General features: G+C 41.1%; 1 protein-coding gene across 3 annotated transcripts in view; it reads left to right on the top strand.

The window, feature by feature from the left end:
- Positions 1 to 10,743, top strand: part of TBX5 (T-box transcription factor 5) — a 47,399-nt gene extending 36,656 nt beyond the window's left edge. The window contains exon 9 of one of the 3 annotated variants that reach the window (XM_075898194.1): positions 8,396 to 8,641. In XM_075898194.1, coding sequence (XP_075754309.1) covers positions 8,396 to 8,506 — 111 coding nt within the window. In that variant the 3' untranslated portion in view covers positions 8,507 to 8,641. Of the gene's footprint in view, positions 1 to 8,395 lie in introns of all 3 variants that reach the window. The other 2 variants (XM_075898195.1, XM_075898193.1) reach the window with 2 other exon arrangements.
- The last annotated feature ends 6,041 nt before the right edge of the window (positions 10,744 to 16,784 follow it).

Below are 16,784 nucleotides of genomic sequence, written 5' to 3' on the forward strand. Positions count from 1 at the left end.
CATACCCTTCTCAGTATTGTACTTACATGCAGTAAGACATGGTGACTGGCCAGAGGATCTTATAAGCTAAATAGAGGCAAAATGACAAACAGCAAATCAGTGAAAAAGTCAGGAACAGAACCCAGGACTTCTATAGCATGAGTCAACACCCTGTGCAAGTAAACCAGCCCCATTCAGAGACAGATTCTGATCCGGTAGCTCACTTAGTGATGAGAAATCTGCCACCCTTCCCTTCTCCCCTGTTAGTTTGAGCCCTGCCTCCAGTGCATCTGAGCTTTGCTCCCTTGCACAACTAGCTTAACCTTTGCCAGACCCTCTTCCCCCAGCCTCTTTTTTTTAAAACAAGAAAGCCCGGAGGACAACAAACACGCCGGGCAATCTTTGACTGCTCTGTGTCCTGGCCACAGAAAGCAATTCATCATCTGCCTCCACATTGTAAAGTGATAAGGAATCAACAGAGGTTTCCTTCCAGTTTTGGGATTCCCGCTAAGTGGTGGCTCCATGGGTGGTTTCCCTCAATCCCCCAATTATCTCACTTCCTCTTATTGTCACAGAAGGGAAGATATCTCCTCGGTAATAAGTGCACCAGCCCCTTTTGGCGTGCATGGTCCTGTGAAAGTGCAGGGGGGCTGGCAAAGAGAGCCCGCGTCTGGGCCACCGCTGTCTCCTTGCTATCTCTCCAATGGCATGAGTGGCACAAGCAGTTAAGGGCCTTTTATCAAAGCCGCCAAATGCTTTAATCAAAGAGCGGCAGTGTCCTGTCAGATATCACTGACTTCTTCCGTGAGCCTACGACTGTCCCTCTCAGGAGCCTGAATCTCTGCCTTTCTTTCTGTGCTTCCCCTCATGCATCTAATAAATCGAAAACAGCCATCATGGCATAAAGGGAAGAAACAAGAAGTTAATGGGAACCAGAGAGCGCTAACATAGCTGCCAAGCGGCTCTTTGCAAAGTGAGATTAATTAAAAAGAAAAGTAACAAAGAATGAGCAGACTGGTTGGGATAAATCAGAACCTGACCTGAGCTTTCACCTGAATCTCAGGCTGCATTTGTCACGTGTCACTTTCCTCTAATACTGAAAGAAGGAACTTTATTAGAATGAGGAAAACAGTCTGCCCCTAACATGCGCTCTCTCTCTTCACTTCCCAGTAGAGCCGCCAACTTTCCTGGTTCCAGCTCCTACCTGGCTTCCTGCTACAGTTTTAAAGACATAGTGCACATCACCTCACATCTTTTCTTCTCTCCCCCACTTTCTTTTCTTTGTAAAAAACTTTTAATGAGCTTGAATACTTAACAAAATTATAACCTTCAGAGATTCACTAATAACCCAGCTCTAGTCAACTTCTAGCCTTGAGGAAGATTTTCTCCAATTGATTTACTTGGTTCAGCAAATCCCCAGAGACATTAACTCCTTTATATTCATCTCAACAGGAATATCTCCTTTCAGCAAGGCTGTGCTGTGGGTACCAATTTGCTCCCTGTCCAGCTGGGTTCAGAACTAGCTGAAGATGCTGCTTGCCTCTTTCCCTGCTAAATACTTTGATCAGCTTCTACCATGAAGGCTGTTAAGAGTATAACTGCAACAGCTAGTCATGTCCAGTTTTTCCTTATCCATTTTCATCAGAAGTGGATCTCTCTAGGGTTGGTTAACTTTTGGTCTGTATGCCAAAGACTTAAGGAGAAATTCTGAGGCATTGCACATCTCTCAGCTACTTGCTAGGACAAAGACTTGCATCTCTGGTGAGTAGCATTGTTCTAATCTGTTGAGCAAAGCTGTGCTTACCCTGCTGACTGATATGGGAGTTACTCTGTAGGTGAGCAGTTGGGCTAATATGGGATTCCATTGATGTGGAATTCTCTTAACAATCTGTACTGCTCAGAGACCACACTGAATCTTTCTACTCATGGGTGACAAGAGCTGAAAGTATTAGGGTGAAATATTTTATCCCCAAAGCCTGTACTTGAGAGCTAACAAACTCTGAGAGAGACAGTTTCTTTGGGGATGGTAAAAAGAGAGAAGAAAAAAAAACTTTTAATTTTCCTCTAGCTCATTGACTTATGCATCTATTAGGAAATAAAATTTCTACAATATAGAAAAATAATCAGTGGTTCCCATTCATGTATGTCCCTTTTTGTCACACAGGTCTCTGTATAATTTTGTGTATACAAGTGATTCTTTGATTTCTGGTAATCCCATGACTCTACTTTGTTGTTCAGCACCTACCTATTCTAGGCCTCCACATCAGCATTTGGACCATCTCCTAGAATTTCGAGAAGTCCTTAGGTAACCTTCATTATTCAACATCCTGCAAAGACCAAAAGACTAGAGTACACGTGCTACAAATAATCAGACTTTCAGCTTTGAAAAGTTCTCATCTTTTTCTCTAGGAGTCACATGTTAGATGAGGATGCCCTGACAAGTAATTGGTTTTACTGGTCATCCGTATGAAACTGGATACAGTTTGTAGTTGTTTATCTAGGCTAGTATTACAGTACTACATTTCAGTGGCGAATCTGGCAGGCTACTTAAGAGGGCACCCACCTAAGCTCCTCTATTATATTAAACGTCTGCAATCTTCAGTATGATACAAGTCAGAACTAAGTGTTTTTCTGGGGCTCTATTTTGAATAAATCCTAATTTGAAAAAATTTAGGGGCAGTTTCAGGAGATAGCTCTAGGTTTTTATTGTTTTTAATGGCTTGACTTGCTTGCAGTTATTCTAAGCTTCATATAGAAAAATGAAATATTTTGTGGCCCTCTTGCATGCACATACAATGGACATTCTCTATAATTGGGCATACTTGATCTCAGCATCTGAAAGTCATCTAGAATAATATGCTACAGGCTTCCAGTCACCATGGTGTAACTGAGACTTTTGTTGTTTGTGTCTTCTGAAACTGCCGTAGTCTTGAAAACCTCATAAAATGGCAATATTAGAGATGAGATCAACAGAGTCTTTAGTTACTTCAGTGCATTCCTGTGTTCTGTTCATACAGAGTGTTTAAAGTAGTTCATAAAGAGAATGGTTTTTAGATGACAGGTTAGTTACACAATATTTAGCTCCAAATTGTTGTGCCAGCGAACTTGGAGATAATCCAATCCATGGCAGGAAAAATATGACTCTCTCTCCTTACTGCTTCACTAAGCCTCATTAGGTCTGCACAGATATGGAAATAACCATTTTTCTTATAATAGGCACTATTAGGGGACATGCCTCTGTCAATTCAGTATTGCATTCTTATACCATTCTGTCCCATCCTACACATTTCTTTCTTCCCTTTGGAAAGCAGCAGGATTGGTGCCTTCTCTGCATGCTGGACAAGTTAGCTATAGCCCGGTCTTTCAATAGAATTTGCAGAAGTTCTCCTTTAAGGCCTCTCTCTTTTTTCCCCTCCATATATCATCCTTTGCCTCGGTGGTGCTGTTCAGTTAAAGCAATTACTTATGGTTATCCTGTTAATACCAAAAATACCAAATACATATTCCCTGCCATTGTTGCATTGGTTTTGACTTGACCATGTGAATTTATCTGTTTCTATAGGATATTGAATCCTACACCCTGGCATGCTTCACCTATGGGCTCTCTCCTCCATATTTTCCATACAAATTGCAGCCATCTTTGCCCCTGAATCTATTTTATGTTTAACAGCAGTACTGCAGATCTTTAAATTGTTGTACCAATAGAGCTATGCTGGTTTATAGGAGCATAGCAGTTGGTCCTAAGTCCATTTATGAGTCCTGGTTTTGAACCCACTTCCCACGATACAACCTTGCTTCCCTCAGATTAATTTTTCTCTTTGCTTCTTTTCATTGGCCTTATAACTTTTGGCTTGTTATTGAAACCCAGGGAGAGTAAACTAGACTGGGTGGAATAATAATAACAAAAAGCATTCAAGCCTTCACCATAAATTCAAATTGAACCCACCTGCATTTTTTGAGCCTGCTGAATGTGGACAAAGTTTTTCTTGTAAACAAAGCAGGACTCAATTCTTCATTGTCTTGAATCTAGAGGATCAGATCCTCATTGACTTGAAGGGAACAACCCTGCTCTACATCAGCTGAGGAGCTGACCCACAACATACAAAACCATCCATATAGTTTACATTTTTGTACCTCGTTCTGCATGGAACCAGCGACAGAAATGTGCAAATTCCATTTGAAAAGCTGTGCTTGTGGTATTTACGACCCAGCTGGAAGTCATAAATACCAAAAATCTTGAGTTCAATTATATTCAAGTCCTTTCAAGAAAAGGAGCACCAAATTCCTTGTGAGGAAGCCAGTTCTCCTGAAGTTTCCAGCTAATTTAGCAGTCTCCGTTTTGCTTGGATACACTTAGGAGAATCTTTGCCCAAATGTTGTCTGCTTCTCCACACACTGCAGAACCTTTGATCCTTTGAGATTTGCCCATAATAATAGATTGATTTTATGAGATGATCAGCAGGCCCAATTCCTCGTGATGGCAGCCAGAAGTCAGGGTGTTTGGCTCCATGCAAGACTGGGCCTAACAAGAATTAATATATTAGAAAGCTATGAAGGTATTAACATCAAGGAAAAATCACACAAGACCAGTTCCTCAGATGATGTAAATCTGCCCACTTAAGATTCTATGCTCTGTTCCCTTTAAGTTAGGCTGAGGGGGAGATGTCTGGACAAGGGTTATGGCCCTTGGATTCTCGGTTCTGGCCCCAGAACAGTTTAGAGTTGTTAGGGGGTTGCTCTAAACTGCACTAGATAATGATGAGTCCATTTGACAGCTATAGGGCAGGGGACACAGGAATCCGATCTGTACGCTCTGTGCCTGTGCAGGGCTCCATGTGGGGACTTCCAGTGGGGAGCTCTAGGAAGAGAGGAAAGGGAGCAGAGCAGAGAATCTGGCCACATGGAACTTGGCATCAATTGCACAACTACACAGTGACATCTATTTTCAAGATGAGCCTGGCATTGAAGAACTTTTTCAGAGAATGAGCATGGGTGGGACTGGAAAGATGCTCCAAAGGCATTATCTGGGAACAGTGAGGATAAACTGCAGAATTATTTTTCGGGGCTAGTATCAGGGTTTAGGAGAAACTGAAGCAGAGAGCCTGTTCCTCAGCCAATATCAAGCAGCATAGTTCCAGAAAGGTCACAGGCGCTTTGCCAGTTTATATCAGCTGAGGGTCTGACCTATCGTGTCCTCATTTTACAAAATGAAAGTCAGGTTTATTTTTCCTCTGCACCTGACAGCAGATCTGGAAAAGGGCCTATAACTTGGAGAGGTTTGCCTGGTTATGCTGTGGTGGGGACAAGAATGTCCTGACTAAATGGAAAAATCAACAACGTAGGTTATAACTCAAGCAAATTCTCAGTACAATGGAAAAACACAGAGTTCATCTATTTTTTTCAAAGGAAAATAAACAGTAAAACCCAGGGCTAGTGTTTCCCAGTGCCAGCAGAGCATGGCTGAGGCTGTCTTACAGCTCAATGTTGAAAAATTTATTAGCAGAACAATGCTTCATTTTACAACGCAGTGTTCTCATTATTCAGTTGCAGTCAGAATTTTGAAATATTCAGGAGCATTCACATAGGATCTTACTCTAAATCCTTCTCCTGAGATAGGCCCAGATTCAGGAAAGCATAAAAGCATGTGCTTAGCTTTAAGCATGTGCATAAATCTCATTGGCTTCAAAAGAATTTTTAAATGTATGTACCTTTGCTGAATTGGAGCTTTCATGTCCATGCTTCCCTGACATGGGATGAGCTCTGTCATAGTATTAATGAGATCCATCAGATCAATGATAATGAGAATAATGCACTCTTATATTCAAGTAATAATTGTTTAGCAGCTGAAAGCATATAATATATCCACTGATTATCAGTGTAAACAATTTATATCTGTGTCTATAACTAAAGACTCAGATTTCTGATGTTTGCTTAAAATGTGGATGTGTTGAAGATAGAATTGCAATCCTTTAGAAATGAATTTGGCCACAAATATATGAATTTGGATATATGGGAAATTGTTTACAAAATTAAGGAGCCCAATCTTCAAAGCAGTGAGCTATGGGAAATCCTGCAAAAGCTTGTTTCACTGGTTGCATCAACAAAATCTTATATATGCATATTTTCCTCATGTCCCCGTTTTCCTCTGTTGTCTGGGTATTGCACAGGAACACATTTGCCACTATAAAATGGCCAGGTACTCCCATGATGCACTGTGGTGGTCCAGCAAGAGGGGATCATGGGAGGTATAGTCTGAGAAGCAGCATGTGCAAAGGCTAGATTTTGCAGGCACCCAGGTACATGGGCATTTTTTCAGGTACAATATGTTCAGACTTATATTTGCAAGAGAGTACACATGTGCAAAGGTAATGGTTGTACAGTACATGTATTTTGAGGGTAATACGTGTGTTCACATATTTTGGTGTGTACTATCACATTCATTCTTCACTACAGCTGGTCTGACAGTGCTCATTCCTGTCCCTTCCCTCCCCACATGCCCATGACAATTTTGACTTCCTGTCAAAAAAAAATCCAACATTTTTAGCCCCCAAAAAGAACATTTTGATTTGAACAAATGTGACTTTGGTACCTCATAGGAGTTTCAGTTTGCAAGCCACATGCCTTGATTCTCCTCTATAGAATGGGATATCAGGGCAGATTACATCTCTCATGATGCACCAGGCTCTCCCCCTCCTGGTGGACCACTGCCAGGGATCAAGGGAATCTCTGGCCTCTCTCTGTCATGGAAAATGAAGTCTTGTTACATAACCCAGGTTAGGAAGGATAATAGGGACCCAAGGAATATAAAATACAACTCCTCTGAGGCACTGTGATGATAATTCCAAATAGATTTTTTTCCAATTTTGAACCAAAAACTGAAAACCTTTCTATTCTGAAGAGTTTCATTTTTCAATGAGAAGTTAATTTTAGTGTGTGAAAAGCAGATACTTTTCACAGAAAAACCTTTGAGAGAGAACGGGGTTTTCAATACACCATTTAGATAGAAAGTTTTTGATCAGTTCATCTTTGCATCTTTCTTTGAAGACTCGGCTTCAGGAGTCCATGTTTCTAGATATTTTCTAGACGTGATTTAAAGTATGGCGGGTTTGCCAACATTTGGAGTCAAGAATGGCTGTTTATCCAAAAGAGATGCTACAGCCACAATTACTAAATGAGGTTCTACAACCTGGATTCTGCTGGAAATCAGGTTAGATCATAGACTAGATCCTCACCAAGGTCCCATATGTCGTTAAAAATACAGGTGAAATCTTCTCTTGTAGAAAGCAATGGGAGTTTTGCACCTGCTTTCAGTGGAGCCAGGATTTCAACTGATGACTAAATACATATTTATTTAGTATTGCTCCTGAGATTTGCATCTCAGCTATTTCTCTTATTCCTCTTACTGCCATGAACTCGACCACTGATGCTGCAGAATCCAAAGACAGCCCTGGAAAAAACTCTTTATAATTTAGTGGTAGAAGCTGCTTATGTGTTCATCACAATTGATTAAGGGGTGTAAGCCCTGAAATTAGATCTCTCCAATCAAGCCTCACTAATGTGACCCCCAGGGTGGGTTTATGGTGAGCTCTATATTTATAGCTGAAGTATATCATTATATATTATTTGAATTACAATCAAACTTAGGGGCCCCAGCTATGATCAGAAGCTTATTGTACTAGGCATTATCCATACACATAACAAGAGACACTCTCTGGATTAAAGCATTTGAATCTAAACAGAGAAGACAGAGAAAAGGAAGGGAGAAACAGAGGCACAGATGTGCCATAGTTTACCAAAGGTCACACAAAGGCTCAGTGACAGAGCAAAGATAATTTAATCCACATCTTCCAGTGCCAGGCTCATGAACTACCCACTGTCTCTCACCACATGCCTACACATAAACTTAGACTCTAACCATGAAATTTTTAAATTGCTGCTGCCCATTTCTCATGTTTATTTCCATAGGATTTCCCTGAGACTAAGGGGTTAAGGTGAACTGTAAGCACTTCATGAGGAAAACCTAGCATAGCAAATAATTTAATTACATTTTGCTAAATTCTGTTCTGGCTGGTCCCTTTTTATGCAGTAGACTGTTTTCCTTTCTAAAATACAAAGTAGTGATCTTGGATGCTTGGAGACATGAAGCCAAATACTATTCGTGGTTTCACCAATATAAATCTGGGTCAGATCCATGGAATGGTTCAGGCTTTCCAGCAGGGCATCCAACATCAGAATTTGACCCAGCTCGCAGCAGCCTTGGGCAAGTCACTTAATTGTGCCTCAATTTGTCTTCTGAAAAATGGGGATATTGATGACACTGACGCACCTTTGCAAAGCACTTTAAGATCCTAGTTTGAGAGGCCTAACACAGGGAAACATGTTCTTATTTATAACTAAGCTTTTTATTTCTTAGCAGATGAGGAATGTTCCACCACTGAGCATCCATACAAGAAACCCTACATGGAAACCTCCCCAGCAGATGAGGATCCCTTCTACAGATCCAGTTACTCCCAGCCACAAGGACTGAATACCTCATACAGGACTGAATCTGCCCAGCGCCAGGCTTGTATGTATGCCAGCTCTGCTCCCTCTACGGACCCCGTGCCCAGCCTGGAAGACATCAGCTGTAACACGTGGCCTACTGTGCCATCTTACAGCAGTTGCACAGTGGCTGCCATGCAGCCTATGGACAGACTACCTTACCAGCATTTCTCTGCCCATTTCACCTCGGGTCCTCTTATGCCCCGTCTTGCTGGTGTAGCCAATCACACATCACCACAAATAGGGGACACACATAGCATGTTCCAGCACCAAACATCTGTCTCTCACCAGCCCATCGTCCGGCAGTGTGGACCTCAGGCGGGCATCCAATCTCCTCCCAGCATACAGCCAGCAGAATTCCTTTATTCCCATGGGGTGCCCAGAACCCTTTCACCTCACCAGTACCACTCAGTCCATGGAGTGGGCCTGGTGCCAGAGTGGAGCGAGAACAGCTAACGAGGCAATAAGAAAAATGCAAGAAATCTAGCCATGAAAAATTGAAAACAAACAAACAAGATTTTGCAAGACTCCATTAATCGAATGTTCACAGTTAGCACTCGAGAGATGGACACTGATCAGCTATGAGAAATCACAGATTAAATAGTAGCCATCCTTATTGTGACCTTTTTCTATTATTTTGTTCCAAAAGAAAATCAGCAAAAACAGCGCACTTCCCCCCATTCTCTTCCCCAGACACACTTGCACAAATTTTGTGTTATTGCTGCATAAAATTTGTGCCATCCCCCCTTCCATTCTTCTGGTTTTCAAGTGAACACACAATTCCTGCTGCCTTTCTTAACACAATCTGAGTGGTTGGATGAAAACAACTAGGATGTTACTTTTTTGGGGGAAAGGGGAGTATGTTGACATTGTTATATAATAAATAATAATAATATATATATATTCTTGCAATTATCTCATAAAGACACCCTCCCTTTTTACAGAGGCCTAAAGAAAGTGGATTTCAGTGTGTATTATCTTTTTTTTAAACTAAAACAAATGACACTCCCACAAATCAGAAAAATAGGTATCTACCTCTGCCACGTGTTGTTTCATGATTGCAATTACTCACTGCATTGTGCTGTGTTCCAATATAAATGCGAAATGCCTGAAATTTGTCTCTAAAAGAAGCTGTCAAGTAAAATAATTTCCTTGCCAAGCTGGGCTCTGTATTTCTCTCTTTTTTCTTCCCTTCATATTTCTCTTTCTTCCTCTTCAACTGACTGGCTCTTATAAACCTTATGTCCTGGACTACCTTAAAAGCCACGTTGGTGTTCAGGAGTATTCTTAAAGGCAACAAGGAAACAAGGCTTTGGGTCAACCAGGGAGTTGCAGACAGCAACAGCAGTAAAAACCCTGTGTTCTTAAGAATTGTGAAAATATGGCTATGTCTACACTGCTGGCTTTACCAGCAGAGAATATGCTAATGAAGCATTCATTAGCAACTTCTCGTGCTTCATTTGCATATTTTCTGCCCAAGACTTTTTGCGCAAGAGGTTTTTCCGCAAAAACAAGCAGTGTAGACAGATCCGTTTTGCGCAACCCCCTCCCTTTTGCACAAGCTCCTTATGCTTCAAAAAAGGAGGTATATAGATCTTGTGCAAAAGGGGATTTTTGCACAAAACGGATCCATCTACACTGCTTGTTTTTGCGCAAAAAACTCTTGCGCAAACAGCATTGGCATTAGCATACTCTCTGCCAGCAAAAGCTGGCAGTGTAGGCATAGCTTATGTGTAGAATCAGTTCTTTCCTTTCAGTCTTTATTCTTCTTTCTCTATCAAAGAAAAGAAAAAACTGTAGTTCACATATGTTAAATGAGACACTGAACAGAGCATATTGAAAAAGTGTAGCAAATAATGAGGTAGTGGGAAAGCAGAATATGTATATAAATAAAAACTTCTATTGCAGGGTTCTTCAGATGTAATATTTTTACTGGTACTATTTATTTATAAACACGAGTTCTTATAAGTAATAACAGGTAATAAAACCAGCAAAGGAGCTGGTTGAGAGTCATTTTATTTTATTGATACTTGAATTCAAATATGGTTCCTTTTCTTTTTTCAAACTGTGCTACATATATAAATTAAAAGTGACCCTAATTAAGAGAACAGGGTATTGATGGATACGAAGGAAAATGAGGATGTGGGTGAATGGTGTGTGACTATGGATCTGTATGTGGGAGAATCTACAGAAATGCAACCACAACTATGTTGCTAAGGGTGGGGGGGGGGGGGGGGGGAAATCCCTAACTATTCATATCACAGTCTTGTGTGCCGGTTGATGTCTAATAAATACCATGTGCTATGAAGTACAAGGTACCCAGACATCCATCTTCTGTTCTTTCTAGCAAACATCCATATGTTACATTATTATTTGTTAGTATTATTCTATAGTAGGCTCCAGTAGAGTTTGAGACCCCATTTTGCTGTACATACAGATAGTGAAAGACACTCCCTGCTCCAAAAGGCCCACAATCTAAACAGGGAAAAGATGGGACAAAGGAAATATTATCATCCCTATTTTACAGCTGGGAAACTGAGGCACAGAGAAAATTAATTGTAGTGGGTCATAGCAGGAGTCTGAGGTTTAGACAGGAATTTTACCCAGAGCTTTCAAGTTCCATTTCTGTGGCTTAAGCACAAAACCAAGCTTCCTTCCAGTATAAAAGGAGTTTTAATAACAGGTGATATTTGGTTTAATATTCTTTTGTTTTGCTTATCCTTCTTTATGTTCTTCCATCTACCATTCATTATCCAACCTAGAATCTATCCTTAGCACCTTCCGGAGGCTAGATTCCACCAGCTGAACTCTGCAAATGTAGTCAGCAGAATAAGGCACAATGAGGTTGATTAGGCTGCAGCATGGTTTCAGTAGAGGAGTAGCAGAAATACCATCTCTTGGACAATTTAAAGCAAGATGTGAACTAGTATTAGAAAATATATTGTAAGGAGCAAACTGGCATTGACTCCCACACTGGGGATGGAATGAGGTGACCTAAAAGTTCTTCTCTAACTCTATTTTATATGGGCCTCATTCTGTTCCTATTAACAGCATTGGAAAAGTTCCCTTTAACTCCAATGGAAGAAGGCCACTGATCTTGTGACTCCCTGTGAACCCACCTTTCATTTCCATTGTACTTTCTGATGTTGTTATCCTGCCATTAAAGATGTCATCAGCTTATCACCAAATGGAAATGTACCTGTAATTAAATGACCATTAAGTAACCATAGTAAAGGACTTATAAGAAATTTGTGCTGTGCATGTTAATAGCATTAGGGGAAATAAATCCATATTGGTCAATTATTTCTCAAGCTTCTAAAAAGCTTTTGACTCAATTAATTTAATTCCTTGTTTTGTTCATCCTTATTTTCTTAACAGAAAAAACAAACAAACCCTGAAGTCCATTTCTGGATTGTGTGAAATTGAGTTAGGGTTGGTAACTCTACTTTATATATTATTTACTTGAATTATGGTAGCTCCCAGAGTCCACAATTAAAATCAGGGCCTGTTTGTGCTAGGTGCTGTACAAACACAGGGAGAGAGAAACAGCTTCTGTCTCAAGGAACTTGCAATCTAAATGGACAAGACACCCAAAGGGTGGGACAGGAAAAAAGAAGTTTGTTTGACTTGCCTAAGGGCACATAACTAACTGGCAGTCCCAAGAAGGTGTCTCAGATCTACTGACTCTCAACCCACTTTCCTGTCCTTAAGGATAGACCATATCCATGTCTAACTCCTATGCTCCCTATGGAATTCAGATCCCCGAGTTAGGGGCCCAAGCACTATTCCTAAGAAAAGATTCCCAGAAACCGCAAGCTGAGCAGCGAGTTACTTAAGCTACACAGGAGCAAAATGCAGAGAAAAGGGGCAAGTGTCCAGATCCCCAAAGCTACCTAGGTCCCCAGCTTTCACTGGTCTATCCCTCAGGTAACTGACCGATATGCCAGAAGAAAGTGCCCACCTCTGCTCTCAACCCCTCATCCTGGAGTCAAGCGCCTAAGCCAGCTCAGCCTTTTCTTGCAAAAATGTCACCCAGTGCCCCCTCCCTTTATAAACAACCCCGTGGTTTGAAAGGCTATCAGGAAGGTGGAAAATCTGCTTGCAAATCCCTGCTCTGCCTGATTTGGATCAGGGGCTTGAACCCACATCTCCTACGTGGCACAAATGTGCCCAAATCTGTGGGATATTGGCTATTCTGGGGTGTTTATCTGTGTGCGTGTGTGGAGTTTCTCCTGTTGGAACGTTCCTACTTTGTGTTAACTATTCAGCAGGCCGAGAATGTGAGATTGCTTGGAGGGGGAGAAGAAAAGGGGCTGGTATACAGGCAGGAAGGGTGTGCTCTGGGAATACGTACTGGCTCAGGCCTTGCAGGTGAGATAAGATAGGGAATGTCTCACTTGAGAATCCCATCAGAGTTCAGGCATGAGCTCAGGTGCCAAACAGCATAGTGGCTGAGGAGTGGATCAGGACTTTGGCAGTTTGGTGCATGACTCCCTGCAAAAACTTAGGCACCTGTGGCTCAATGGTGGTTTGTGCATGCTAGTGGCACCTAAATGTTGGATTAACATATCTAAAGAAGCAATTAGGTGTTTAAGTTCCTTTGCAAACCTGGTGACTGTGAAATATTAAGGGAGATTAGAGAGGCTATAAAAACATAAAACCCTCAATAGTGGTGATTTCAGCTCTCCCCATGTTGACTGGGGACATGTCACCTCAGGACGGGATGCAGAGTTAAAGTGTCTTAACACCTTAAATGACTGCTTCTTGGAGCAGCTGGTTCTAGAAACCAGCAGAGGAGAGGCAATTCTTGATTTAGAGCACAGGATTTAGTCCAAGAAGTGAATATAGCTGGCCTGCTTGGAAATAGTGACCATTATATAATTAAATGAAACATTCTTGTGGCAGGAAAAACATCACAGCAGCCCATCACTGGCATTTAATTTCAGAAAGGGGAAGCTACACAAAAATGAGGTGGTTAGTGAAACAGAATTTGAAAGTACAGTGCAAAAAGTAAAATCCCTGCAAGCTGCATAGAAGCTTTTCAAAGACACTATAATAGAAACTCAAATGTATACCCCAAATTAAAAAACATATTAGATAACCAAAAAAAAAGGTTCTGTGGCTTAACAACCAAATAAAAGAAGAAGTGAGAAATCTTTTAAAAAGTGTAAGTTAAATCCTACTGAGGAAAATAGAAAGGAGCATAAACTCTGGCAAATGAAGTGTAAAAATATCATTAAGAAAGCCAGAAGAGAATTTGACAAACAGCTAGCCAAAACCTCAAAAAGTAATAGCAATTTTTTTAAGCACATCAGAAGCAGGAAGCCTATTAAATAATCATGGGAGCCATTGAACGATCAAGATGCTAATGGAGTACTCAAGGACGTTAAGGTCATTGCGAAGAAACTGAATTAATTCTTTGCATTGATCTCCATGGCTGAGAATGTAAGGGAGATACCCAAACCTGAGCCATTCTTTTTAGGTGACAGATCTGAGGAATAGATTGAGGTGTCAGTAGTGGAGGTTTTGGAACAAATTGATAAATTAAATAATCATAGGTCACCAAGATCAAATGGTATTCTCTCCAGAGTTCTGAAAGAATTCAAATGTGAAATTGCAAAACTACTAACTGGTTTGTAATCTACCCTATCTCAGCGTCTGTACCAAATGAATGGAGGATAGCTAATATGTCACCGATTTTAAAAAGTACTCTAGATGACTGTGATGGAGAAATTGAATAAAAAAAAGTTATTTACTGCTTTCTATAACAGAAGTACTAGGGGTCACCAAATTAAATTAAGCAGAATTAAAACAAATAAAAGGACAAATTTCTTCCTCACACAATGCACAAACAACCGTACACAGCCAAAGTTCCTGCCCACAGTTCCCCTGGAGGATATTGTGAAGTCTAAGACTATACTAGGGTTCTAAGAACTAGATAAATGAATGGAGGAGAGGGCCATCAATGGCTATTAGCCAGGATAGACAGGGATGGTGTTCCGACCTTTGTTTGTCAGAAATTGGGAATGCGCAACAGAGGGTGGATCACTTGATGATTGCCTGGTTTGTTCATTCCCTCTCTCGCACCATGGCATTGGCCACTGTCAGAACACAGGATACTGGACTAAATGGACCTTTGATCTGACTCAGTAAGGCTGTTCTTACGTTCTTCTATACTTTTTACACTTTTCACATTCCCTGGGCTGAGACTAAGGCCATGTCGACACTAGCACCATATGTTGGCAAACTCAAGGATGTGAAAAAACCTCTTCTGGAGAGGCTCTCCCACCAACCTACTTCTGTTGTTCATGGAGCTGGTTTCATGAGGTTGGCGGAAGAACTCTTTTCAGTTGGCGTAAAGTGACTACACAGGCTCTCTTACAGCAGTGCAGTTGTATTGGTACAGCCATGCTGCTGCAAGCTGGTAAGTGTGGACATGGCCTAATACTGATTGATAGATAGATAGCTTCTCTTATGTGTGTTACAATATATTATTATTGATTCCCCTAAAGCTCCCCTGATTATATTCTTGAGGGGCTTGAAAGACAGCAAGGACATTTTATATTAAATACTAGGAATATATAGAGAGGAACTATTTAGGCTGTTGAAAAAAGTAGTCAAAGAAGGTGTGGAAATCATCTTCTTCAAGGATTAATTGCAAGAGGGGGTGCTTGGCAATGCAATCCATCCTGCTTTGGAGCAGGGGATGGACTAGATGCCTCAGCAGATAGAAACATTTAGTCTGGAATGGCTATCATTTGCTAAATGGAGGTTACTGGCTCTGAGACGTCTATATTACAGAGGAAGATCGAAGCTGCTGCTGTTGATCTTCCAGGGTTTGAATTAGCGGTCTAGTTAAGACAGCTCATTCAAAGTGAGAGGGCTCTCCAGTCTATGCCAGTAACACTGCTTTCACGAGGAGTAAGGGAAGTTGAAGAAAGAGTGTAATTCAGCTTTGTCTCGCAGTGTAGACATACTCTTAGGCTTTGTCTACACTGCAGGGTGTTTGCACAAGAAGCTTTCTGCGGAAGAGTTCTTCCACAAAAACTTTTTGTACAAAAGCACATCCATACCTCAAAAATGCATTGTAAAAGCGATGCGCTTTTGCGCAAGAGAGCGTTGGACACTCTTGCGCAAGAAAGTTCTGATTGCCATTCACAGAATAGCCATCAGAGCACCTGTGCTTTTTCTGATAGGCTCTTTTTGTGCAAGAAACCCTTGTTGAGTGTCCCACATGCCTTTTTGCGCAAGAACTCTTGCACAAAAAGGAGCTATATATATATAGTATCATGAGCTTTCGTGGGTAAAACCCACTTCCTAAGATAAGCTGGAAGCTGGACTGGAAATAACAGGAACCAGAATTTATAACAGAAAAAGAAGGGAAGAAAAAAAGGTACCTGTCAATAGTAGTGCAAGTGCTAATGAGGTTAATTGAGCAGGCTGGAATGTCCTATACTTAGCTTTTGATGTCAATTATGTGTTAAAGGCAGGGGAGGCTGGCTTTATAATGCAACATCCAGTTAATATCTTTGTTCAAGTCCAGGGATGAAATGTCAAATTTGCAAATGGAGGTCAGTTTCACACCCTCTCTCTGTAGTTGGTTGGTGAAATTCCTTCGTAGAAGAATGGCTACTTTTAAATCCATTCATGAGTGCCCAAGCAGACTAAAATGTTCCCTACAGGTTTCTCTGTGCTATCATTTCTGATTAATTGTATCCATTTATCCTTTTCCTAGAGACTATCCGGTTTGGCCAATATACATGGCAGAGGTGCCTTCCTGGCATTTGATGGCATAAATCGCATTATAGGATGTGCATTTGTATGAGCTTCTGATGTGGTGGTTTACGTGGTTAGGTCCTGTGATGGTGTCTCTTGTATAGATGTGTGGACAGAGTTGGCACTGGGGTTTATTGCAGGGGTAGGTTCCTGAGTGAGTGTGTCTGAGGTGTGATGTGTGGCTGCTGGAAAGTATTTGCTTCAGGTTAGGGGGTTGTCTGTAGGTGAGGCTTGGCCTTTCTCCCAAGGACTGTGAGAGTGAGGGATCGTTTTCCAAGATAGGTTGTAGATTGTCAATGATGAGCTGGAGGGGTTTAAACTGGGGACTGTACGTGATGACCAGTAATGTTCTATTATGTTCATTGTTGGACATGTCTTGAAGAAGCAGAGACCTGGGTTCTTGTCTGGCTCTGTCAATCTATTTCTTTACTTCCCCAGGTGAGTATTTAAGCCTTAAGAATGTCTGATAAAGATGTTGTAGGTGTTTG

Source organism: Pelodiscus sinensis, chromosome 15 (assembly GCF_049634645.1).
Source record: "Pelodiscus sinensis isolate JC-2024 chromosome 15, ASM4963464v1, whole genome shotgun sequence".
Classification (NCBI taxonomy): domain Eukaryota; kingdom Metazoa; phylum Chordata; order Testudines; family Trionychidae; genus Pelodiscus; species Pelodiscus sinensis.